The 24,796-nt window shown below is 47.1% G+C and overlaps 1 protein-coding gene across 50 annotated transcripts in view; it reads right to left on the bottom strand.

Annotated features, from left to right (window-relative positions):
* Nucleotides 1–24,796, bottom strand: part of LOC139232545 (heat shock protein DDB_G0288861-like) — a 990,854-nt gene that overhangs the window by 404,358 nt on the left and 561,700 nt on the right. For 45 of the 50 annotated variants that reach the window (XM_070862910.1, XM_070862948.1, XM_070862943.1 and 42 more), the window contains 2 exons: nucleotides 22,626–22,655; nucleotides 6,239–6,268 (listed from right to left, as the gene is read on the bottom strand). In XM_070862910.1, the coding sequence (XP_070719011.1) occupies nucleotides 6,239–6,268; nucleotides 22,626–22,655 (60 nt within the window). The remainder of the gene's footprint in view (nucleotides 1–6,238; nucleotides 6,269–22,625; nucleotides 22,656–24,796) is intronic. The other 5 variants (XM_070862919.1, XM_070862954.1, XM_070862937.1 and 2 more) reach the window with 1 other exon arrangement.

Below are 24,796 nucleotides of genomic sequence, written 5' to 3'. Positions count from 1 at the left end.
CAGTCTGTACAAGACTTCAGAAAGCAACACGTTGTGAGGAGGTGAAGCTAATATTCTGAGCATTTATAAAATGTTAAAGAAAATTTTAAGTTTGGAATTTGAGTGGATGGCTTCCTTTAGTCACAGAAAGGGGATCAGCTTGATGAATTAACCCATTGGGCTGACAAAAAAGCCACAATGGATGTTCTTTTTCTTTTCTTTTAAGCAGGCAATTACCAAGAGGGGTCTTTTAATATGGAAATCACCTCAAGGTGTTACCAAACTTGAACTTGATGGGACAATGCTGTGTGAACTCCAGTAAGGTTAAATCACAAAGGTTGGGCATAAGGTTTTGTGATATTAAACATAAGAACATAAGAAATAGGAACAGGAGTAGGCCATACGGCCCCTCGAGCCTGCTCCGCCATTCAATAAGATCAAGGCTGATCTGATCATGGACTCAGTTCCACTTCCCTGCCTGCTTTCCATAATCCCTTATCGTTTAAGAAACTGTCTATTTCTGTCTTAAATTTATTCAATGTCCCAGCTTCCACAGCTCTCTGAGGCAGCGAATTCCACATATTTGCAACCCTCTGAGAGAAGAAATTTCTCCTCATCTCTGTTTTAAATTGGCGTCCCCTTATTCTAAGATCATGCCCGCTAGTTCTAGTCTCCCCCATCAATGGAAACACCCTCTCTGCATCCACCTTGTCAAGCCCCCTCATAATCTTACACGTTTCGATAAGATCACCTCTCATTCTTCTGAATTCCAATTTGTACAGGCCCAACCTACTCAACCTGTCCTCATAAGTCAACCCCCTCATCCCCAGAATCAACCTAGTGAACCTTCTCTGAACCGCCTCCAAAGCAAGTATATCCTTTCGTAAATATGGAAACCAAAACTACACACAGTATTCCAGGTGTGGCCTCACCAATACCATGTATAGTTGTAGCAAGACTTCCCTGCTGTTATATTCCATCCCCTTTGCAATAAAGACCAAGATACCATTGGCCTTCCTGATCACTTACTGTACCTGCAAAATATCCTTTTGTGTTTCATGCACAAGTACCCCCAGGTCCCATTGTACTGCAGCACTTTGCAATCTTTCTCCATTTAAAATATAACTTGCTCTTTGATTTTTTTTCTGCCAATGTGCATGACCACACACTTTCCAATGTTAAATTGATTTAAGAATGTACATATGAGAATAACTGAAGAAGGACTTGTGAGGGGGCTGCCCCAACAGAGCAAAATTATTTTCTTTCATTTTTTGTCTTAATAGGAGCGAATCGAGCCAAAGATACGAGATTGTGTTGGGAAAAGTGGTGGAAGGAGGAACAAGGGAATCATGTCTGTGTGGGTCTGTCGAGTCCCACCATGTTTTGTCTGTGTGGGTTTGAGGCCTAATGTCTCATCTGTGTGGGTTTGAGGCCCCACATACATTGTTTGTCTGCATGGGTTCGAGGTCCAGCGTCTGTGTGGGTTTGATGCCGAACGTCTCGTCTGCATGGGCTCGAGGCTCAGCGTCTGTGTGGGTTTGAGGTCCAATGTCTTGTCTGTATGGGTTTGAGGCCCAATGCCTCGTCTACGTGGGTTCGAGGCCCAGCGTCAGCGTGGGTTCGAGTCCCAATGTCTGTGCGGTCCCAGATCCTCCGAAAACAGTCAATGCAACCGAGCTGATCGCGAGCAAATTAAAACCTCTACCTAAAATGCTGGAGATTCCAAACCAAGAAATTCCATGTCCTGTCCTAAAACCCGGGCCTAAGAATGGGCTGGTGTTAACCCCAACAGCGAAAATGGTGTATCATTCTGTATATTATGAAGTAGCGTCGGCTATTCTAAATTTAACAGAGTTACAATTACCCCGGTGGTGCCTGCCAGAAACGGAAAAGTTATATGAAAAATCGTTAAAGGAAATGTTCAAACAATTCTATCAAAAGAATTACGGGGACGAGAGTCGGGGAAGCATACGTACCGAGATGGATAAGGGGGTTAATGAGTGATGTAGCTACAGAATTTAATATTGGGACATCACTGGTAAATAGTGTTGACAACGCGCAGTTGCAAGTCCAAATGAATACCTTAAGGGAATACTGGAGGAGGGTAGTGACATAGAGGTAACGAATTACAGGAGGACCAGGCAATGACAATTCATTTGAAAGAGATGGTAGCTGAGGTGGAAAAACACGCTCAGACCATCAATGATTTAATCAAGGAGAGTAGAAACGCGTCAGATCAAGCTGCTCAGAATGACTTGTGTGTCATGAAAGACATGTGTTGTTAAATGAAGGATGCAGTAATTTAGAGGATTTAAAACAAGGCCACGTACTGTCGTGGGTCAACAACAAGCATCTAAAAGCATTGAGTGCCTATAACAACCTCCTGAATTCGTGCCAGCTACGGTCAGCCTCCGAAGTGTATCCAGTCCCGGTCAACTGTGGTCAAAGTAAACAATCCATAATGGGGATAGTGCTTTGAATATCGGTGTTGGATCAGTCACAACGACACATACTGGTATACCGGATGGAAAACATTGGGATAATTCGGAATGGGATACATGTGAAACATCATAAAATCCCACAGTATGTGGTAAAATTGGGAGACTCAATAACCGGTGCTAATCTGGAGGGATGCCAGAGAGGGGGTACACACGTGATATTGTGCCCCTATCATCTGAACCCTTTCGACCGGCCGGTATGTGGGTTCAAGTACGAGGACGGGCAGCCTATAAGCTGCATCATGGATGTGACGGCTCACAACCATGTTCCACCACAGGTTGCGTATAAGGGAAATGGGACACACTGTGTCACCACCAGTGAAAGACGGTATAGAATACACCAGGACACTTGGTGTTCAGTGAGAGATTCTACCTTTTGTTTTAAACCCCAGGTAGAGACACAAGTCGCACAAGAAAGGATAATTCCTATTTCAGACCACAAACACATAAGTGTCACAGTTAACGGTACTTTACCGAATCTCCAGGAATACATATCGGGTTTTGGATACGATATCCTGCCGTTACCCAAACATCTGACTGAACTATTAAAGAACATCGAGCTGTCCCACAAACATTATTACACGTTACACCAGGAAAATGATAAAGTAAGGGGAGAAATCGAGGAAATGATGGCCCCTCCACGAAGGAATCTGGGACTCAATATTGAAATCCCCCTCTGGGTTCGAATCGTATCACACTCAGTAGTAATTGTACAGATGATCATAGTGTTGCATCTACTTTTCCTGTCCTGTAAATTAAAGAAAAAGAGGAGGAAAGAGAATCTGGAACGTTTATAAAAGTAAACCCAGGCCGAAGTGTTTGTAAAAACGGTATAAACTGAAGTCAGAATAAGGCCAAATATGGTTTTGTTGTAAGAAACACTTGTATTGTAAAAACATTGGGTTTTGTGTGTAAAAAGAAATGTAATGGGGAGATTTGACTGAAGGCTGCAATCACCCAGAAACGCTCATGGAAAAAGAAGACGCCACCCAGAATAATGTCTCTTGAGTTTATTATAAGAGACATTAAAAGTAGGGATATTGTAAGGTTACTACTCTTCAGAAAAAACACAGACCATGAACTAAAAATTGATTGATACAAGCTTTGAATTAAACTGGACAATTAAGGACATCCTGTAGCCAGGAACCAAAACTGACTTAATGCATAACAACAATGGAATGTTACGTGAGGCCCTGAACTTGATGGAGACATCGAGTCTGTAACAACAAAAGACCCCCCACAAGGTGCAATTTTTTGGGCTAACAGCATTCAGCATATGGAAGTATCTTTTGCATTGTCAACTCCGCATGCAAATTAGGAGCCATTCAACATCATCACCAAACAGTTAAACGGATCAATAATCGAATTTTGTCACAGTGGGAAACTTATTTAAAACCTGGATATAAATATACGAACACAGGATGAAGGAACAGCAAGCAAAGAACACAGCAAAACAGAAGCAGGAGGAAGAGCAGAAGAAACAACAGCTAAAACAGAAGCAGGTGGAAAAACACAAAAAGAAACAGCAAGCAGGCACTGCAGACAATGGACAGAAGAAGAGCTGCAGCCAGGGCTGGTGATTGTATGTCTAAAGTCAAATTTCTCTCAGCAGTCTAGTTCTGTAGTTTTTTAGTCATTTTTTGTTGTTGCATAATAAAATGAACACTGGGTTAAGCCTAAACTTTGTGCCAGGTGTTGTCCTTTCCCACTATAAGTTCTGAGGTCTAAGAATCAGAGTAGATTGAAAAACAAATACCCAACAGCTCGGCCCGGTCTCACCTCGAACTCTCCCCTTTTGCTCTGTGCGGTTGCAGGCCTACACTTGGCTTCGCACACTTGCACGGTATAACAGACCACTGCCTCTGCCAATTCACATGTTCATTTTGATCCAAAGTAGCAAAATGAATAGAACATAAGAAATAGGAGCAGGAGTAGGCCATACGGCCCCTCGAGCCTGCTCCACCATTTAAACCGATCATGGACTCAGCTCCACTTCCCTGCCCGCTCCCCATAACCCCTAATTCCCTTATCGGTTAAGAAACTGTCTATCTCTGTCTTAAATTTATTAAATGTCCCAGCTTCCACAGCTCTCTGAGGCAGTGAATTCCACAGATTTACAAACTTCAGAGAGAAAAAATTCCTCCTCATCTCAGTTTTAAATGGGCAGCCCCTTATTCTAAGATCATGCCCTCTAGTTCTAGTCTCCCCCATCAGTGGAAACATCCTCTCTGCATCCACCTTGTCAAGCCCCCTCATAATCTTATACGTTTCGATAAGATCACCTCTCATTCTTCTGAATTCCAATGAATAGAGGCCCAACCTACTCAACCTGTCCTCATAAGTCAACCCCCTCTTCTCCGGAATCAACCTAGTGAACCTTCTCTGAACTGCCTCCAAAGCAAGTATATCCTTTCGTAAATATGGGAACCAAAACTGCACGCAGTATTCCAGGTGTGGCCTCACCAATACCCTGTATAACTGTAGCGAGACTTCCCTGCTTTTACACTCCATCCCCTGCAATAAAGGCCAAGATTCCATTGGTCTTCCTGATCACTTGCTGTACCTGCATACTAACCTTTTGTGTTTCATGCACAAGTACCTTCAGGTCCTGCTGTACTGCAGAAAATTGTACTGTTGTGCTACAGAAAACTATTCTGTACAATCCCTGCAAAATCTAAGGGGGTATTCCTGGGTGGGAGTGCAGTGTGTAAAGAATATCTGCTGAAGAACAAAGAAAATCAAACGAGATAGGTAATCTTTTCTTACTTCTACATTTGCTATCATCCACAACACTACTAGCCAGTACTGCCCCGGAGAAGGGGCAGTGAGGTGTCACTGGTATATGAATGAGTAAAAGATCATTTATTTCCTTCTGCTTGAGTCTTCTCATGCCCCCCAAGCCCATGGCAATCACCCCAGAGTAGCACCTCTGCTTCTAACAGATGTGTCCTAAGCTTTAAGATCCTAATGCCTTGAATCAAGCTCAGTGCTGCCAAAAGCAGTTGACAGTCTCCATGTCGCAGTGTCTCACTTGACACCTGCCAATACCTGAAAAATGATCGCTACGCCAGTGACTGGTGCAGTGTGCTTCCAGCCAATGGAGATACAGTTAACCAAGAAGGTCCTGTCTGCTATGACCATTACAGGAAGTTTTCCAAGATTCCCTTGGAGGTGAATCAAAAAGCAAGAGGCACGATGACACAAAAGAAAAATATTGCACTTGCAAGAATCTGAAATAAAGACAGAAAATTCTGGAAATCTGAGCGGGTCTGTGGAGAGAAGCAGAGTTAACATTTCGGGTCGATGATCCTTCGTCAGAACTCATTAACTCATTAAAGGAATGAGACCTTTCTAAGATCCTGAGTAGTGTCTCTCCCCCAATGCAGGATTACACTCAGTTGGACAGGTTAAAGGTAAATTTTAATTAATATGTGTACATTCATGTGCAATGTTCCTATGGAATTTATTTGCTGTTTTATAAGATAATTTAACCCATTGTAAATAAACATCACACTAAAGCATTAGCAATTGTGCACTAATATTGCACACAGTAAATCTTAGGCTATAAATAAAGGACAAATGGAGAAGAAGATTATGGGGAAAGGAAAAACTAGGTTAGCAGAAATAATACATTTTTATTAGTTTTTCATTATCTATTTAGATTTTGATTAACTTTATTACTTCAATACACAATGGCTCATTCTAAACAAAACTTTTCATCAATTACTTTGATATTTCAGCAGTGAATTTTTTGTACTGACCGATCTTGAGTTAAAGGTGCTCTCGACATTCTAAGAATACAAAACAAAAGAACTATTAGAAATACAATGTAAAAATATTGTCATTTTTACATTTTGTTGAGGACTTGAATTTTATCAGTAAGAAATGCCAAAAAGTGTGATTTCTATCAACAACTGCTTGTGTTTATTCTCTGGTCGTGGCCTCCTGCCACTGATATTCCCTCCCAGCCGCTGGTTAGGCTGGTTGCCAGAACGGAAATAAACCAAAAATGTTTATGAGGTCCTGTCGTTAGGTTCGATAGGATTCCGTGTCCCCAGATCCCTGCTCGGTTCTCGGCTGACCCCGCGACCTCTTCACCATCCCATAAATATTGGGGGCCTGATGTTTGGAACACTCTGGTCTTATTCAGGTTGTGAACACCAGGTGATTAAAAAAATAGAGATAGGGACACAGTCATTCAGGTTTTAAAACAGAGAGTCGCAAGAGCAAGAAAGGGATTAGCATTTATATATCTTATCATTTCTGTCCAAAAACATTTCACTTGAAATGAATTTCTTTCAATTGAGTGACTGCAAGAATTGTCAAGAACAGTTTCCAAATTTATAAAGCGGATGAGCATTTAAACATTCTGTACGGACAATACCAATGTGAGGTACAAAATCTGAAAAAAACCCACCAGATTCCCTCTGCATAAAGATACAAATATCCCCAAAGACTGGCTCTGCCAGAAAGTGTATCTCGATAGAACCAGCCTTCGAATATCTTTACTGTTTTATCAACATTTCGCACCGTACCTATCAGTGCCCAAATCCTAATATTAGAGTGGGTTACCATGGCTTACCAGAAGGTATGAATTCTGCATTGCCATTAAATGGGAGGAGAGCCACACATCCTTTATTGCTGTATCCTACATTCTTAGTTACTATCTCAGACATCCAATAACTTTTCTCTTCCATTTTCCACCAATTTTCTCTCCTTGTTGGGCCGTGGTTACAAAACACTGGACAGTGCCTACTACCCCAAATCTCTGCTCCATCCCCAAATATATTTGACTTTGGAAATGACTCACAACACTTGGTGGGAATTTTAATTTAAAAAGCGGGTGGGTTTGGAACATGTGGGTATATATTGTTCAAAATGGGATTGCCGACCTGATCCCACCAATTTTGAGTTTTAACGGAAGCGGGATGGGGGTGTAAGGTTACTAATCAGAAAAGCACAGAAGGAGACCATGAACTATAAATTGATTAAATACAAGCTTTTGGAATTAAGCTGGACAATTAAGGACATTCTGTGGTCAGGAACCAAAACTGACTTCATGCATAACAACAATGGAGTTGTTACGTGAGGCCCTGAACTTGATTGACCAGGGTGGGGAGAAACAAGCCCACTGGAGACACCAAGTCTGTAAAGAGACCAGACAACAAAGGAACCATACCAGGTGCATATTTTTTGGGGATGAAGTGTTAAGATGAGAAATCAATTTGAGCCTTGCAGACTCAGTGTGTAAATGGGAAAACAGATGAGTCCATTATTGCAGTCAATCAGCCAAGGGGACCACAAAACAATGCATCGATGCAAACACTTTTTCAGAAACCGCAGTGGTGGGAGATCAGTCAAAGCCTGGATATAAATATTCGAGCTAGAATCAGCTCAGCAGAAGACGGAAGAGGGACAGGAACAGACAGAAGAAGAAGCACACAGAAGAAGTAGAAGGACACGTGTACAGATGGACACAGGTCGAACGAACGAACAGACGAACGGATGGAAGGACATGTAGTACAGAACGTACACGAAAGGAACAGCACTGCAGAGAACGGCCAGAAGAAGAACCAACCGGTCATGGAACCAATGACCACGAACCTACAATAGCTACAGCCAGGAAGGGTGATTGTATGTTTTCAGTCGATTTCTCTCAGAAGTCTAGTCCTGTAGTTTTAGCCGTTTTTTGTGCGTAATAAAACTGACACTGGGTTAAGCATAAATTTTGTGCCACGTGTTGTCCTTTCCCACTATAAGTTCTGAGATCTAAGAATCAGAGTAGAGTGAAAAACAGACTCCCTACAGAAATTGGCAACTGGCGGCAGGGCCTCGGCATTGGAAATAGGATCACGGACACAAAACTAGAGCAAGAACCCCGAGGGAGGCTTGGTTAAGTGTAAGGTTGGCTAATGTAGTTGAAAGTTATCTTCTCAAGGGCAGCTAGGCGACCAGGAGAGAAACAGTCTCTGACAGGCAGGAGTAGTCTCAGGTCGACTAGGGTAGCCACCGAGAAAAGAAGTCGCAGGTAGTCTGCGCAGGGGTCTGAGAAAGACCAAAAGATCCTGAGTAACGGGAACCACAGGTCACTGCAAGGGGAGACCAAGGTAGTTGGGGTGAATTTCTCAGCCAGAGGCACTGGAAATGGACTCACTGCAGCAAAACGCGGTAGAGTCTGCGGCTAAGAGCAGTTGTAGAAAGTCCATGGAGGTTAAGGTAGCTGCATATATATGCAGCAAATTGGATATTTCAGAGCCATGGATATGGGAAATGCTGCGCTTTGGTGATCTGCAGGAAAAAACAGCAGAGTGGACAGTCAGTAGCAACCACAAAAGGTCAAAAGAGAAGGCGATTTGGCTCATAACTGTTAAATGAAAGGACAGGAAAGCTGGAGGAGGAGAATAAAAAGTTAAAAGGTGAGGTAGCCAGTTTCGAGAAAGAAAGGCAGCACTGAGGTATGAGGGAGGAAATGGCATGGAATCACTTAAGAGTATTTGCAGTGCCTAGTGACCAAGTGCAAAAAGCAGCAGCAAACCTGCAACAAACAAAGTGAAAGGCAATTCGAAAAAGTCAAAGAGGCAGAGGAACAGCTCGGGAAAATGAAGATAGCCCATCAGGTAGCGCAGGAACAGGGTTACGAGGGCAGATCATGGACCTTGTAAAGGAAAGATCCGCAAGCTAACAGCAGAGTTAGACAGGGCCAAAGGGAAGGTTTGTCTCATGGCACCAGGAACAGGCAAGGAAGGTTGGGATCCAGAGGGGAAAGAGTCAGACGATGGGCCCGAGTATAGCGAGCATCGGCCAGCTCCCGAGACACTGGGACCCCCGAAACCGAAGTGTCCTTTGAGACAGCAAAAATTCGGCCCACCCCCACCAAATGGTGGTCCGGCTCAATTAAAGAGCGACTATGTGATCCCATACTCGCCGTTCAGCTGCAGGAGATGCTGACGGGTGTAGTAAAGTTAAAACAAAGAGGAGATGCCTCCGTTCATTTTGCTAATATAGAGCAGATAGCGGGTATAAATAACTGCAGGGAGGAGGAGAAAGTGAAACTAACACTGTTCTCGCTGGAGGGGAAGCTTTATCAGAGCTTGTCGACAGCCACCAAGTTAGGTTGAGGAACCCCACAGGGCTTAAAGGAGGAAATCATGACAGCGCTAGGGTACAGACAGGATAGTCCGTTCTGGCAGGTAGAACAGACTTGGTAGCAAATAATTGAATCATCCGATACGTTTGCAGATAGACTGTGGCCGACTTATTTAAGGACCACTGGATGAAATCTAGTATGGGCAGACTTAATAGCGGAACCCAGAAACCATTGGCTGAGAACCGTAATGGCTAACAGTTTGCCACGGCTCAGAACAAAGGGCGAAGCATGGTTTGACCCAGACAATCTCCAGAATACAGAGGCAGGGTTGCTGAGAAGATTAACTCTAGCTTTTAAGTCCAGGCAAAGGGAGGAAGATAAACTAAAAGGGAAGATACACAAAGTTAAAGGAGAGGTTAGACAAAAGAAAGAATGGAGACAAGAGGGAGGTAATGCGGGTCGATCTAAAGGCGAGTGTTTTAACTGTGAGAAGTTGGGACACTGGAGCAAGGATTGTAGGCTCTCAAAAAGAGGGAAGCCAGAGTACGAGGGTGCTGAGGCAGGAAAAATCTAGAAGGTAGACGACGACCCAGTACAGATTTTAGTGGCCGCATTACAGCAGGTTATGGGCATGGGTGGAGGAAAGCTGGATGCAGCAGTGGGAGAAAAGGGACCCAATGCGTCGGCACCCCTGCTTTGACGTTGCGCCCAGGCAGAATACCTGTGTCTGCTCATATATGATATGTGGGGCAGGCCATGTGTTAATGTGAAGGTGGAAACACTCAGGGGAAGGTATCTAATATACAGGAGCCTCTAGCACAGTTGTCCACTCACCGAATCCGACCACTTCCCCATGGTCAAGCAGAATCCCATTCACACTGGTGGGTTTTATAGGTAATGAGCAGGCTGGGGCAGTTCCGAAACCCTTAACCATAGAGTTAGGACCTAACATAACTGTTATATATGAATAAAGAGTCTGACTAGATACTGTGAGCTCAAAGTAAAGTGTGACCGTAGTCTTTTATTGCAGGTCTCCAGAGTGCCTCTTCAGCCTGTGAGGCCTCCTTAAGTACAGGTGCTCCCAAGGGATTGGGGGATCTCTTGGGACTCCAGGGAATGAGCCCACTGGTGGCTACACAAGGTATTTACAGGCTTACATAGAAAACAACACTCTCCCCCCGAAGTCAATAGTGTAACTATTTACAGCGTGAGTCGATCTGGGGCCTTTCTTTCCTTGGTTGATCATCTCAGTGCAAATGCTGGTTTTGGTAAATTGTTTGTTGGGCCCTCGCTGGGCTGCTGCGCAGCTGGCCTTGCTGGGCTGCCTGGTGTGGTGAGTCCTGCTGGGCTGCTGCGGGTGATGGGTTCTGCTTCGTGGTCAACCGCGGTGTCGGTTGCCACTGATGTGTATGTTGGGGGGTCAAAGAAGGTAGGGTCCAACGTGGGTTGCTCAGGATAGTCCATGAATCTGAGTTTGATTTGGTCCAAGTGTTTCCGGTAGATGAGTCCATTTGAAAGTTTGACCGAAACACCCTACTCCCCTCTTTGGCCACAACAGTGCCGAAAAGCCACTTGGGACCTTGTTCTTAGTTCAAGACAAATACAAGATCATTAATTTCAATTTTGCGTGGCACATTTGCGCTATCATGCTATGTACTTTGTTGAAGCCGCCTGCTCTCTACCCATTCATGGACTAACGAGAGCTTGTCTTAAGTGCCCTTTTCATGAGCAGTTCAGCAGGTGGAAGCCCAGTGAGTGAGTGGGGTCTCGTGCGGTAGCTAAGCAGGACTTGGGATAGGCAAGTCTGCAGTGAGCCTTCAGTTACCCTCTTCAAGCTCTGGTTGATGATTTTCACTGCTCTCTCTGCCTGCCCATTGGATGTTCGTTTGAATGGGGCAGATGTAACATGTTTGATCCCATTACGGGTCATGAGCTCTTTGAACTCGGCACTGCTGAAACATGGCTCGTTGTTGCTCACAAGGACTTCAGGCAGGCCGTGCGTGGCAAACATGGCTCGCAGGCTTTCGGTGTTGGCAGCTGACGTGCTTGCCGACATTATCTCACATTCAATCCATTTGGAGTACGCATCTACAACCACTAGGAATATTTTACCCAAAAGCGGGCCTGCATAGTCGACATGGACCCTGGACCACGGTTTGGAGGGCCAAGACCATAAACTTAGTGATGCCTCTCTGGGTGCATTGCTTATCTGCGAGCATGTGTTACATTTGTGCACGCAAGACTCTGAAGTCCGCATCGATACCGGGCCACCACACGTGAGATCTGGCTATCGTTTTCATCATTACAATGCCTGGGTGAGTACTGTGGAGGTCACTAATGAAAGTGTCCCTGCCCTTCTTGGCGACCACTACCCGATTACCCCACAGAAGACAGTCTGCCTGTATAGACATTTCATCTTTGCGCCGCTGGTACGGCTTTATCTCTTCCTGCATTTCCAATGGGACACTGGACCAGCTCCCGTGAAGCATACAATTTTTTACTGGGGACAGTAAGGTGTCCTGGCTCATCCAGGTTCTAATCTGTCGGGCTGTGACGGATGATTGCTCACTCTCGAATGCTTCCATTACCATGACTAAATCTGCGGGCAGTGCCATTTCCACCCCCGTGGTGGGCAATGGCAGCCTACTGAGAGCATTGGCAGTTTTCTGTGCCTGGCCTGTGGCGGATGGCGTAGTTGTATGCGGACAACGTGAGCACCATCTCTGGATGTGGGCCGATGCATTAGTATTTATCCCCTTACTTTCGGCAAAAAGAAATATCAGTGGCTTATGGTCAGTTTCCAATTCAAATTTGAGCCCAAACAAATATTGATCCATTTTCTTTACCCCATAAACACACGCTAACGTTTCTTTTTCAATCATGCTGTAGGTTCGCTCAGCCTTAGACAGACTTTTGGATACATAAGCAACTGGTTGCAATTTCTCAGATTCATTAGCTTGTTGCAATACACACCCGACCCCGTGCAACGACGCATCACATGCTAGTACAAAACGCTTACATGGATCATACAACACAAGCAATTTGTTTGAGCATAACAATTTTCTAGCTTTTACAAAGGCATTTTCTTGACTTTTGCCCCATATCCATTCGTCTCCTTTATGCAGTAAGGCATGTAGTGGTTCTAACAGTGTGCTGAGACCCGGTAAGAAGTTACCAAAGTACTTCAGGAGTCCTAGAAATGACCGCAGCTCCGTCATGTTCTGTGGCCTCGGTGTGTTCTCGATTGCCTCCGTCTTCGAATCGGTGGGCCTGATGCCGTCCGCCGCGATTGTTCTCCCTAGGAACTCTACTTCGGGCGCCAGGAAAACTCACCTCGAGCGTTTTAACCTGAGCCCCACGCGGTTGAGTCGACTAAGAACCTCCTCCAGGTTCTGCAGATGTTCGACTGTGTCCTGACCTGTAACCAAGATGTCGTCCTGGAAGACCACCGTGCGCGGGACCGACTTCAGTAAGCTTTCCATGTCTCTCTGGAATATCGCTGTGGCTGATCGAATCCCAAACGGGCATCTGTTGTAAATGAAGAGACCTTTGTGCGTGTTGATGCAGGTGAGGCCCTTCGATGATTCTTCCAGCTCTTGTGTCATGTAGGCTGAGGTCAGCTTTCCTCCCGCCAGCATCGCAAATAGGTCGTCTGCCTTTGGTAGTGAGTATTGATTCTGCAGGGAGAAACGATTGATAGTTACTTTGTAATCGCCACAGTTTCTGATGGCGCCGTCTCCCTTGAGGACTGGAACAATCGGACTGGCCCACTCATTGAATTTTATCAGCAAAATGATGCCCTCTTATTGCAGCCAGTCCAGCTCGATCTCCACCCTCTCTCTCACCATGTACGGTACTGCTCTCACCTTGTGATGGATGGGTCCTGCCCACGGAATTAGGTGGATCTGCACTTTTGCTCCTTGGAACTTCCCGATGCCTGGTTCGAACAGCAAGGGGAACTTGTTTAAGACCTGAGCACACAAAGTATCATCAACGGACGAGAGCGCTCGGATGTCGTCCTAGTTCCAACGTATCTTTCCCAGCCAGCTCCTGCCGAGCAGTGTGGGACCATCGCCCGCTACCACCTAGAGGGGTAGCTTGTGCACCGCTCTATTGTAGAAGAGCTTTACAATAGCACTGCCGATTATGGGAATCAGTTCCTTTGTGTAAGTTCTCAGTTTAGTGCGAATGGGAGTCTTATTTTGGTTCCACAACAAAAGGACACGTGGGATAGGTTTATCAGAGATCTGTATGATACTCTGAAGGGGCTGCATTGGGAAGCAGCTAACAATAGGGGCAGGCAGCACCAGCAGAATAAACTGCTGCTGGAACCCTGGGTTACGCTTGAATGGAAGGTAGGGGATCAGGTAATGGTCAGGAATTATGCCAGAATAGGGGCATTTGAACCATTGTACAAAGGACCATATAGCATTGTAGACAAGGCAAGCCCTATGATGTACACGATCCAGGTGCCAAAACATATAAAATGATTCCATATAAAACAGTGTAAGCTGTACAACCCCGGAGAGAAAAGTGAAAAGTGGGCGAAGGCCCAAGGAACAATAATGAGTTTGATCAGTGTAAGCCTTCCACCAATGCTGTGGGATGATGAAGAAGTAAGGGACGGATCAGTAAGGCGGAGTGGTCGGGTACTGCAATCTAGGGTGCCCTGGATGCCTACTCCATCTCCATCCCCGAGACTGCGAAAGCCCAAGCATCGGGATAAAAGGAGAGGGAAGCAGTGATCGGAAAAAGGTGTTATGTACATATGTGAATAACTGAAGAAGGACCTGTGAGGGGGAGGCCCCCACAGAGCAAAAGTATTTCTTTCATTTTTGTCTTCATAGGAGTGAATCGAACTAGGGATACGAGATGAGGTGGACATTGTGGATAGGTCTGTGGATGGCCATTATTATTAAATGATTGGGAGATCGGGGAGACACCAAAACATTCTTTACATACAGGTGTATGGGAGGAACCGGCCCCACTGTAACTCAAGGGGGAGCCATATGAAGCAACAAGGGCACAAACGCCTATGCTCACACTGGAAGTTGGCCAGGGTGGTTAGGGTCAAATTCGACAAAGGAATCCAGACAAACCGAGAATAAACTTGGGGAGGTGTCAGTGTCCTGCCCCAGGCTAAACATCACGACCAGAAAGGTAGGGGTGAAAGAGGGTAGACGAGTTTGTCTGGAATGTAAAGGGATTACTCCCATGGGAGGATGGTGGTGATTACGGAAAACAGACAGGGGAAAAGTTAATGCATCCACAGAATGAGAGAAACTGGGTAATAGCTCAAACAGGCGGACCACAGGAACAAAAAGGGCAAATTTGTGTTGGGAAAAGTGGTGGAAGGAGGAACAAGGGATTTATATCTGTGTAGTTGGATCTAGCCACAAGTGCAGGGGAGGTGTGGGGATTGTCGTTAAAAGGCAATGGCAGGATTCTGGGTCAGGAATTAATTGGACGCAGAGTTTTGATTCCTGTGTGACCTTGAACCCTCCAAAAACAGTCAATGCAACAGAACTGATTGTGAGTAAATTAAAACCTCTCCCTAAAGTGCTGGAGATTCCAAAAGAAGAAATTCCATGTCTGTCCTCACACCTGCACCCAAGAATGGGTTCGCGTTAATCCCTACAGGGAAAATGTTGTATCATTCTGTATATTATGAAGTAGCGTCGGTTATTCTAAATTTAACAGTTACAATTACTCTGGTGGTGCCTGCCAGAAATGGAAAAGTTATACGAAAAACTGTTAAGGGAAATGTTTAAATAATTCTATCAAAAGAATTACGGGGACAAGAGTCAGGGTGAAGCGTACAAACCGAGATGGAAAAGGGGGTTAATGAGTGATGTAGCTACAGCATTTAATACTGGGACATCACTGGTAAATAGTGTGGACAACACGCAGTTGCAAATTCAAGTGAATACCTTAAGGGACCAGTTAAAGAAGATACTAAAGGAGGGTAGTGACATAGAGGGTAACGAACTACAGGAGGACCAGGCAATGACAATTCATTTGAAAGGGATGGTAGCTGAGATGGCAGGCAGTGCCTAGTTGGGCACCGCAGGGTTCAGTGCTGGGACCCCAGCTATTTACAATATACATTAATGATTTAGACGAAGGAATTGAATGTAATATCTCCAAGTTTGCAGATGATACTAAACTGGGTGGCGGTGTGAGTTGTGAGGAGGATGCTAAAAGGCTGCAGGGTGACTTGGACAGGTTAGGTGAGTGGGCAAATGCATGGCAGATGCAGTATAATGTAGATAAATGTGAGGTTATCCACTTTGGTGGCAAAAACAGGGAGGCAGAATATTATCTGAATGGTGACAGATTAGGAAAAGGGAAGGTGCAACGAGACCTGGGTGTCATGGTACATCAGTCATTGAAAGTTGGCATGCAAGTACAGCAGGCGGTGAAGAAGGCAAATGGCATGTTGGCCTTCATAGCAAGAGGATTTGAGTACAGGAGCAGGGAGGTCTTACTGCAGTTGTACAGGGCCTTGGTGAGGCCACACCTTGAACATTGTGTACAGTTTTGGGCTTCTAATCTGAGGAAGGGCATTCTCGCTATTGAGGGAGTGCAGCGAAGGTTCACCAGACTGATTCCCGGAATGGCAGGACAGACATATGAAGAAACACTGGATCACTGGAATTTAGAAGAATGAGAGGGGACCTCATAGAAACATATAAAATTCTGACGGGATTGGAATGGTTAGTGTGGTGTTCCTGCACCGTACTACAAACTCATACGAGGCATGTACTGCAGACACAGTAACTACGTGACCTTAACCTTTATTCCCAGGACCAAGGAGTGCTGACCATGGGTGGGACCTCCCCTTTTATACCTGGAAACCCAGGTGAGGGGTGTCTCCCACAAGTTCACCCCCTGTGGTCAGGGTGTGCATTTCTAGGGTACAAGTACAGTGTACAGGAGTTGCATGAAGGTTGCAGTTACATGAGGATTACCGTTGCATGATAGTTACATACATGACATCACCTCCCCCCCTTACGTCTTCTTGTGTCAAAGGTTAAGTCTTTCAGGTGGTCAACGCTCTCTCGTGGAGCGCCGCAGTTGTGGCTCTGGTGGCTGAGCCTCGGCATGCGTCTCTGTCACCTGAGGTGATTCCGGCCTGTCTGGGCTGGCCGCCGGGACTGTGCAAGCTGTGGATTGTCCTCGTTGCTCGTCCACTGGCAGAGGTGTGGGTGACATCTCATGCTCTTCTTCAGGTTCCTCCATGTCTATGCAGAATCTTTTCTTCACTTGGTCCAAGTGTTTGTGGCATATCTGCCCATTGTTTAGTCTGACCACTATGACCCTATTCCCTTCTTTGCCAATTACTGTGCCCTCAAGCCACTTGGGTCCCAAAGCGTGGTTAAAAACAAATACCGGGTCATCCATTTCTATACACCTCCCCCTTGAGTTTTGATCATGGAACTCGGATTGGGACTGGCGCTTGCACTCAACAATGTCTGCCAGGGCTGGGTGAATGAGGGACAGCCGCGTTTTAAGCGTGCGTTTCATGAGGAGTTCTGCTGGCAGGACTCCCGTAAGCGAGTGCGGCCGGGACCTGTAGGCCAGCAGGAGGCGCGATAGGCGGTACTGAAGGAAGGGTCCTTGGATGCGTAACATGCCCTGTTTTATGACTTGGACCGCACGTTCCGCCTGGCCATTGGAAGCCGGCTTGAACGGCGCAGTCCGGACGTGTTTGATACCATTGCCCAACATAAACTCTGGAATTCTTGGCTGGTGAAACATGGGCCATTGTCGCTGACCAGGATGTCCGGCAAGCCATGGGTCGCGAAAACTGTACGCAGACTCTCCACAGTGATGGATGTCGTGCACGAGTTTAATATGATGCACTCGATCCATTTCGAGTATGCATTGACAACGATCAGAAACATTTTCCCCATGAACGGGCCCGCATAGTCTATGTGAATATGTGACCATGGCCTGGTGGGCCAGGGCCACGGGCTGAGTGGGGCCTCCCTGGGGGCATTGCCCAGCTGGGCACACGTCATGCACCTGCGAACCCAGTGTTCCAGGTCTGAGTCAATCCACGGCCACCATACATGTGACCGGGCAATGGCTTTCATTAACACGATGCCAGGGTGCTCGCTGTGGAGTTCCCTGATGAATGCTTCCCTACCTTTCTGGGGCATAACTACCTGGCTGCCCCATAGCAGGCAGTCAGAATGGATGGAGAGCTCATCCATCCGTCTCTGAAACGGTCTGACCTCTTCGGGGCATGCCGTGTGTGCGGGCGCCCAATCCCCAGTCAGGACACATTTCTTTATCATGGATAGGAGGGGGCCTCTGTTGGTCCAGAGTTTGATCTGGCAGCTGTGATGGGCAGTGTCAAAAGCCTCAACGGCCATGACCATCTCAGCGCTTTGCTCCGCTGCCCCCTCGGTGGTGGCCAGTGGGAGCCTGCTGAGCGCGTCAGTGCAATTTTCGGTGCCTGGCCGGTGCCGTATGGTGTAGTCATATGCAGCCAGCGTGAGAGCCCATCGCTGTATGCGAGCTGACGCATTGGCATTGACAGCCTTGCTGTCAGACAACAGTGATGTTAACGGCTTGTGGTCCGTCTCTAGCTCGAACCATCTACCGAAAAGGTACTGGTGCATCTTTTTCACACCGTAAACACAAGCGAGTGCTTCCTTTTCGACCATGCCATATCCACGCTCTGCCTGGGAGTGTGACCTGGAGGCATAAGCCACCGGTTGGAGTCGGCCATCGTCATGACTCTGCTGCAACACACACCCAACCCTGTAGGACGATGCATCGCACGTTAAAACCAGTTTTTTACAGGGGTCATACAAAGTCAACAGTTTGTTAGAACACAGCAGGTTCCTCACCTTATTGAAAGCCCGTTCTTGACAGTCCCCCCAAAGCCATTCACAACCTTTACATAGGATCATGTGTAACGGCTCCAACAATGTGCTTAAGTTCGGCAGAAAGTTCCCGAAATAGTTCAAAAGTCCCAGGGATGATCGTAACTCCGACGTGTTGCCAGGCCTGGGCGCCGGCACATTGCCTCCATTTTTGATTCAGTGGGCCGGATCCCGTCTGCGGCAACCCTCCTGCCCAAAAACTCGACCTCTGGGGCCAAAATTACACACTTGGCCTTTTTCAGCCGCAAGCGTACCTCGGCGTAGCACCTCCTCCAGGTTGTGGAGGTGTTCCTCGGTGCCTCGACCCATTATAAGGATGTCGTCTTGGTATACGATTGTTCCAGGAATGGATTTGAGCAAGCTTTCCATGTTCCGCTGAAAGATAGCTGTCACTGAACGAATGCCAAACGGACACCTGTTGTAGATAAATAATCCCTTGTGCGTCGTGATGGTGGTCTGAAGCTTGGATTCTTCAGCCAGTTCCTGAGTCATGTAGGCCGAAGTGAGGTCCAGTTTCGTGAACAGCTTGCCACCTGCCAGCGTGGCAAAAAGGTCCTCCGCTCTCGGGAGCGGGTATTGGTCTTGCAGTGACACTTGGTTGATGGTGGCTTTGTAGTCACCACAAATCCTGACCGAGCCATCTGCTTTAAGGACAGGAACGATGGGACTTGCCCAGTCGCTGAATTCAACGGCCGAAATTATGCCCTCTCTGAGCAGCCTGTCCAATTCATTTTCAATTTTCTCACGCATCACATACGGCACCGCTCTGGCTTTGTGGTGCATTGGTCTGGCGTCCGGAGTGATGCCCTTGAACGTTCCAACACCGGGTTGAAACAGTGACCCGAATTTTTGTAGGACCTGTGAGCATGAACTTCGCTCCACAGATGAAATGGCGTGCACATCCCCCCATTTCCAATTCATCTCGGCTAGCCAACTCCTCCCCAAGAGCGCGGGGCCATTTCCTGGGACGATCCAGAGTGGCAGCCGGTTCTGTGATCCATTATGTGTTACCATCAAGTTTGCACTGCCTATCACTGGGATGATCTCTGGTGTATGTCCGTAGCTGCGTCTCAATGCATTCCAGTTTGGGCCTGCTAGCTCTGTGTGGCCATAGTCTCTCAAATTGTTGGGTGCTCATGAGTGACTGGCTAGCTCCCGTATCCAGCTCCAAGCACACCGGGATGCCATTCAATAAAACTTTCATCATCATGGATGGCGTTTTAGTGTATGAGTTGTGGACGTCAGCCACGTGAACCCGCTGAACTTCAGCATCCATGGCTTTTCCGCAGGCATCATTCTGCATTGCAGACCCCTCGTCTGGTTCCTCTGTCTCGCAGATTAGCCTCGCTACAGCCTTTTTGCACATCCTGGCCAAGTGTCCACTGACATTACAAATCCTACAGCTATACTGCTGGAACCTGCAGCTTTTCGCAGTATGTCAACCCCTTTATCTCCAGCATGAGCTGAGATTGTTGTTAACAAAGGGACTGTTACCAGGCATTCCTCTCTGATTGCCCATTTGGTTGTTTCTAAGCACTCTGATGGTGGGTGTTAATGGTCCCATCGCGGGACGCATTGTTCCTCGAGATGGCGTGAATTGTCGATCCCCTTTCCATTGTCCCTGTTGCGGGCCCACCCTAGAGTCTGTTGCTGCCTGGGTGGTTTCGAAATGCCCTTGCCTGCCTGCAGGGTCCCTAGCCGTGTTCACAATGTTAACTCCCTGGTCCATCACCACGTTGGGACCAGGGCTGCGCGCGTAAATTAGCTTGGTCTCCTCTTCCCCTGCCATGAAGGTCTGAGCTATCAACGCCGCCCCTTCTAAAGTCAAGTTCTTGGCCTCTATGAGCTTCCTGAAAATCCTGGCATGATTAATGCCCTCAATGAAAAAGTCCCTTAACATTTCTCCCCTGCAGGCGTCTGTGAACTTACAGAGACTGGCCAAGCGCCGCAGGTCTGCAACGAAGTCCGAGACGTATTGTCCCTCCCGATGCCGGTGTGTGTAGAACCAGTGCCGGGCCATGTGTACGCTACTTGCCGGCTTGAGATGCTCACTGATCAGCTGGCTGAGCTCTTCAAAGGACTTGTCCGCTGGCTTTTGGGGTGCGAGCAGGTCTTTCATCAGCGCATACGTCTGTGGTCCGCAGCTGGTCAGTAGATGCGCTCTCCGCTTGTCAGCCACTGTCGCTCCCAGCCAGTCCTTCGTGACAAAGCTCTGCTGGAGTCTTTCCATGAAGTCGTCCCAGTCCTCACCCACACAGTAACGTTTCCCTGTGCTACCGGTGGCCATCCTCGTGGTTTACTGATTCCCGTTTCTCGTCGCCATGTGTGATGTTCCTGCACTGTACTACAAACTCACACGAGGCATGTACTGTGACACAGTCACTACGTGACCTTAACATTTATTCCCAGGACCAAGGAGTGCTGACCCTGGGTGGGACCTCCCCTTTTATAGTTGGAAACCCAGGTGAGGAGTGTCTTCCACAAGTTCACCCCCTGTGGTCAGGGTGTGCATTTCTAGGGTATACGTGCAGTGTACAGGAGTTGCATGAATGTTACAGTTACATGAAGATTACTGTTGCATGATGGTTACATACATGACAGTTAGATGCAGGAAGAATGTTCCTGATGTTGGGGAAGTCCAGAACCAGGGGTCACAGGATAAGGGGTAAGTCATTTAGGACCGAGATGAGGAGAAACTTCTTCACTCAGAGAATTGTGAACCTGTGGAATTTTCTACCACAGAAAGTTGTTGAGGCCAGTTCGTTAGATATATTCAAAAGGGAGTTAGATGTGGTCCTTCCGGCTAAAGGAATCAAGGGGTATGGAGAGAAAGCAGGAATGGGGTACTGAAGTTGCATGATCAGCCATGATCATATTGAATGTTGGTGCAGGCTCGAAGAGCCGAATGGCCTACTCCTGCATCTATTTTCTATGTTTCTATGAAACACACGCTCAGAACATCAATGCTTTAATCAAGAAGGGTATTCTTTATTACTGTATCCTACTTTCTTTGTTACTATCTCAGACAGCCAATAACTTTTCTCTTCCATTTTCCACCAATTTTCTCCCTTTGTTGGGCAGTGTTTACAAATCACTGGACAATGCCTACTACCCCAAATCTCTGCTCCATTCCCAAATATATTAAACATTCGGAATAACTCAGACACTTGGGGGGAATTTTAACCGAAAAACAACAGGTGGATTTGGAACGTATGGGTAGTTACATTGTTAAAAATGGGATTCCAGACCTGGTCCCGCCTACTTCCGGCTTTATACCTACCTCCTGGATCCAGGGACTCTACTTAACCCACCCCCCACGATTGGAGATCGGGGATGGGTTAGGGGGAAGAGAGGTCCGCGGATCACCTTCCCAGGCCTCCGCCTGCCGAAGTCACCGATCTACCTCCCCAGGCCTTTCCCGCACCCCTAGGCATTCCCCCAGTGATGATACTGAGGAGCAGCCACCGGTGGCCGCCCCGATAATTTCTCTCCTGCTGACCCCCACACCCTACTTGCCTGCCTGACCTCCCCGCCGATGCTTTCCCCGGCTGTATCCCCGATCCTCTCTCGGCCCCGCATCTCTGACTGATCTCCCCCCGATTCTTTTAACGGCAATACCCGATCCCCAATTGCTGGCTGACCACCCACCCCACAAATCGTTTCTCCCGCTCCTGATCCTCTACCCCGCCACGCCCCCCTCCCCCCGCGCACCGATCCACTGCTCGGCCCCCATCCCCCCAAAACCATTGCCAGGCCCCCTGCCTACTCTCCCCCACACTCTGATCCATTGCCTGGTCACCAGACCTCGCTCATCTCCCGCCCCCACCCCCCACCCCCTCGTCGATGCACTGCCCAGCCCAGCTCTCACGCGAACTATTCCTGTCTGCTTTGTGCGGCTGCAGGAGGGAAATCGAAACCCCACATACAAGTCATGCCCTGCCGTTATAGTCAGTAGGACCTGCAGGAAATCCGGCCTCCCAGGTTTCCTGACCACATTGGAGCACCCCCACGCTTACACCCAACACGCCTTCCTCCAGAAAATTCCGGCCTTCGATTGGGTTCAGAAAGTGGGTTCCTGATTTCTTTCATGTACTGGAATTAATAAATAGTTTGCCTCAGGAAAGATACTATAATAATAGAGCAAACTGTATGTGTTGTACTCACTGCACTAGATTTGGAGAGCTCGGAAACATCCTGAAGAAACCAAAATAACAAATCATTTCCTGTGATGCTGGGATTTCTCACATCAGTTTTTAATCCTTTTACTTCCAGATTTTCATAACAGTCAAAATATAATTTCAATTATAGAGGCCAATAAAACAGAAAGAAAAAAGCTTATAATATAACGGGGTAGAAATTGCCCCTTGCCTGAAATGGGATTGCGATGGTTTTTACCATGGCTGCGTTTCAGGTCGCCTCTTGAGCAACATTTGGCTTTGTGATTTTTTGTTTTACCCACATGGTGCTGCTCTGGTATAAAAGGTCAGCCATTTTGTGAGTCAGGCACGTTGGGCCGTAATAAAGCAGAAGCAAGGTTGTACTTGCTTAGTTAAACAGTACTCAGTTTGTACCTTTATTGCATACATAACATTTGGCGACGAGAATACAAGAACTTTGTTTGCAAAATGAGCACGATTGGATGTTGAGAGCGATTCGTGGAGGGAGAAGATTGGGCAGACTTTGTGAGCCGTTTGAACGAGTACTTTGTGGCCAACAAAATAAAGGGGGTCGACGATGCAGATCGGCGCCGTGGTTCAAAGATCTACGGTCTGATAAAGAATCTATTCATGCCTAGTGATCCAACAGTGAAAACATACGAGGAGTTGTGTACATTGGTACGGGAGCACCTCAAGCCAGATGATGGCATCATCATCTCGAGATACAGGTTTTATACACACGTTCAATCGGAGGGCCAAAACGCGGCAGAATTCGTTGCCGACCTGAGATGTCCAGCAGGACCGTGCAAGTTCGGGACAGTATTGGCAGACATGCTGTGGGACTTCTTTGTTATCGGTATCAACCACGAGGTGATCCTGCGCAAACTTCTGGTGGTGAAAGAGTTGGATTTAAAAAGGGCCATCCAGATCGCTCAATCATGTACGACGATGGACAGGAGTTTAAAGCAAATATTGGTGAAGAACTGAACCTCAGCAAGTACTGTAAATGCGATTGATTCGGCGTTCGGCAGAGCGGCACATGGCAGGGCCTATCGGCTGCGTTCGCAAAACCAGTGGCTGCCCAAAGTCCGCCAGCGGGAATGTATCTGACTTCTCCGTGTTGGCGTTGTGGGGGAAATCATCGGCACCAGCAGTGACGATTTAAGCAATATAGTTGCAAAGGCTGTCTGAGAGTGGGGCATCTCCAGCGCAAGTGTCCGCAGATGAGCAAGTGAGCTGCGACACACCACGTGGAGGATGAGAGACAGACTAGCGCGGATCCGGATACGCAATCTGAGATGCCAGAGGAGGAAGTGTATGGACTGTACTCTTTCATAACCAAGAGTAAACTAATTTTGATTAATGTGAAGTTTAACGGGATACCGGTATCGATGGAACTGGACACAGGGGCGAGTCAATCGATCATGAACGAGAGGGCATTTAATAAGTTGTGGCCCATTTAGTAAGACTGTGAGGCCCAGACTGAGCCCTGTTAACGCCAAGCTGTGCATGTACACCAAAGAACTGATAAAGGTGATTGGCAGTGCACAAATTAATGTGTCGTATAACGGTGCGATTCACGAGTTACCACTGTGGATTGTTCCAGGCAATGGCCCAACGCTGCTCGGCAGGAGTTGGTTGGAGAAAATCAGATGCGACTGGAACAACATAAAGGCGTTGTCATTGGAGGAAGATACATGTGCCCAAGTATTGAGCAAGTTCCCCTCGCTGTTCGAACCGGGTATCGACAACTTCACGGGAGCCAAGGTGCAGATTCACGTGAACTCAGATGCAAAACCCGTCCATCATAAAGCTCGGGCAGTGCCGTATATGATGAGGGAGAAGGTCGAAATTGAACTGGACAGACTCCAGTGTGAAGGGATCATATCACTGGTCAAATTTTATGAATGGGCCAGCCCCATTGTTCCTGTGCTGAAAAGTGATGGCACAGTCAGAATCTGTGGAAACTACAAGGCTACGATCAACATGGTTTCGAAACAAGATCAATACCCATTACCGAAGGCTGATGACTTGTTTGCGACGCTAGCCAGAGGGAAGTTGTTCACAAAACTGGACTTGACGTTGGCCTATATGATGCAGAAGTTGGTCGAGACGTCGAAGAGACTTACATGCATTAACATGCACAAAGGACTGTTTATTTACCACAGGTGTCCGTTT

Source organism: Pristiophorus japonicus, chromosome 20 (assembly GCF_044704955.1).
Source record: "Pristiophorus japonicus isolate sPriJap1 chromosome 20, sPriJap1.hap1, whole genome shotgun sequence".
Lineage (NCBI taxonomy): Eukaryota > Metazoa > Chordata > Chondrichthyes > Pristiophoridae > Pristiophorus > Pristiophorus japonicus.
This window is presented reverse-complemented; position numbering and strand designations above follow the sequence as displayed.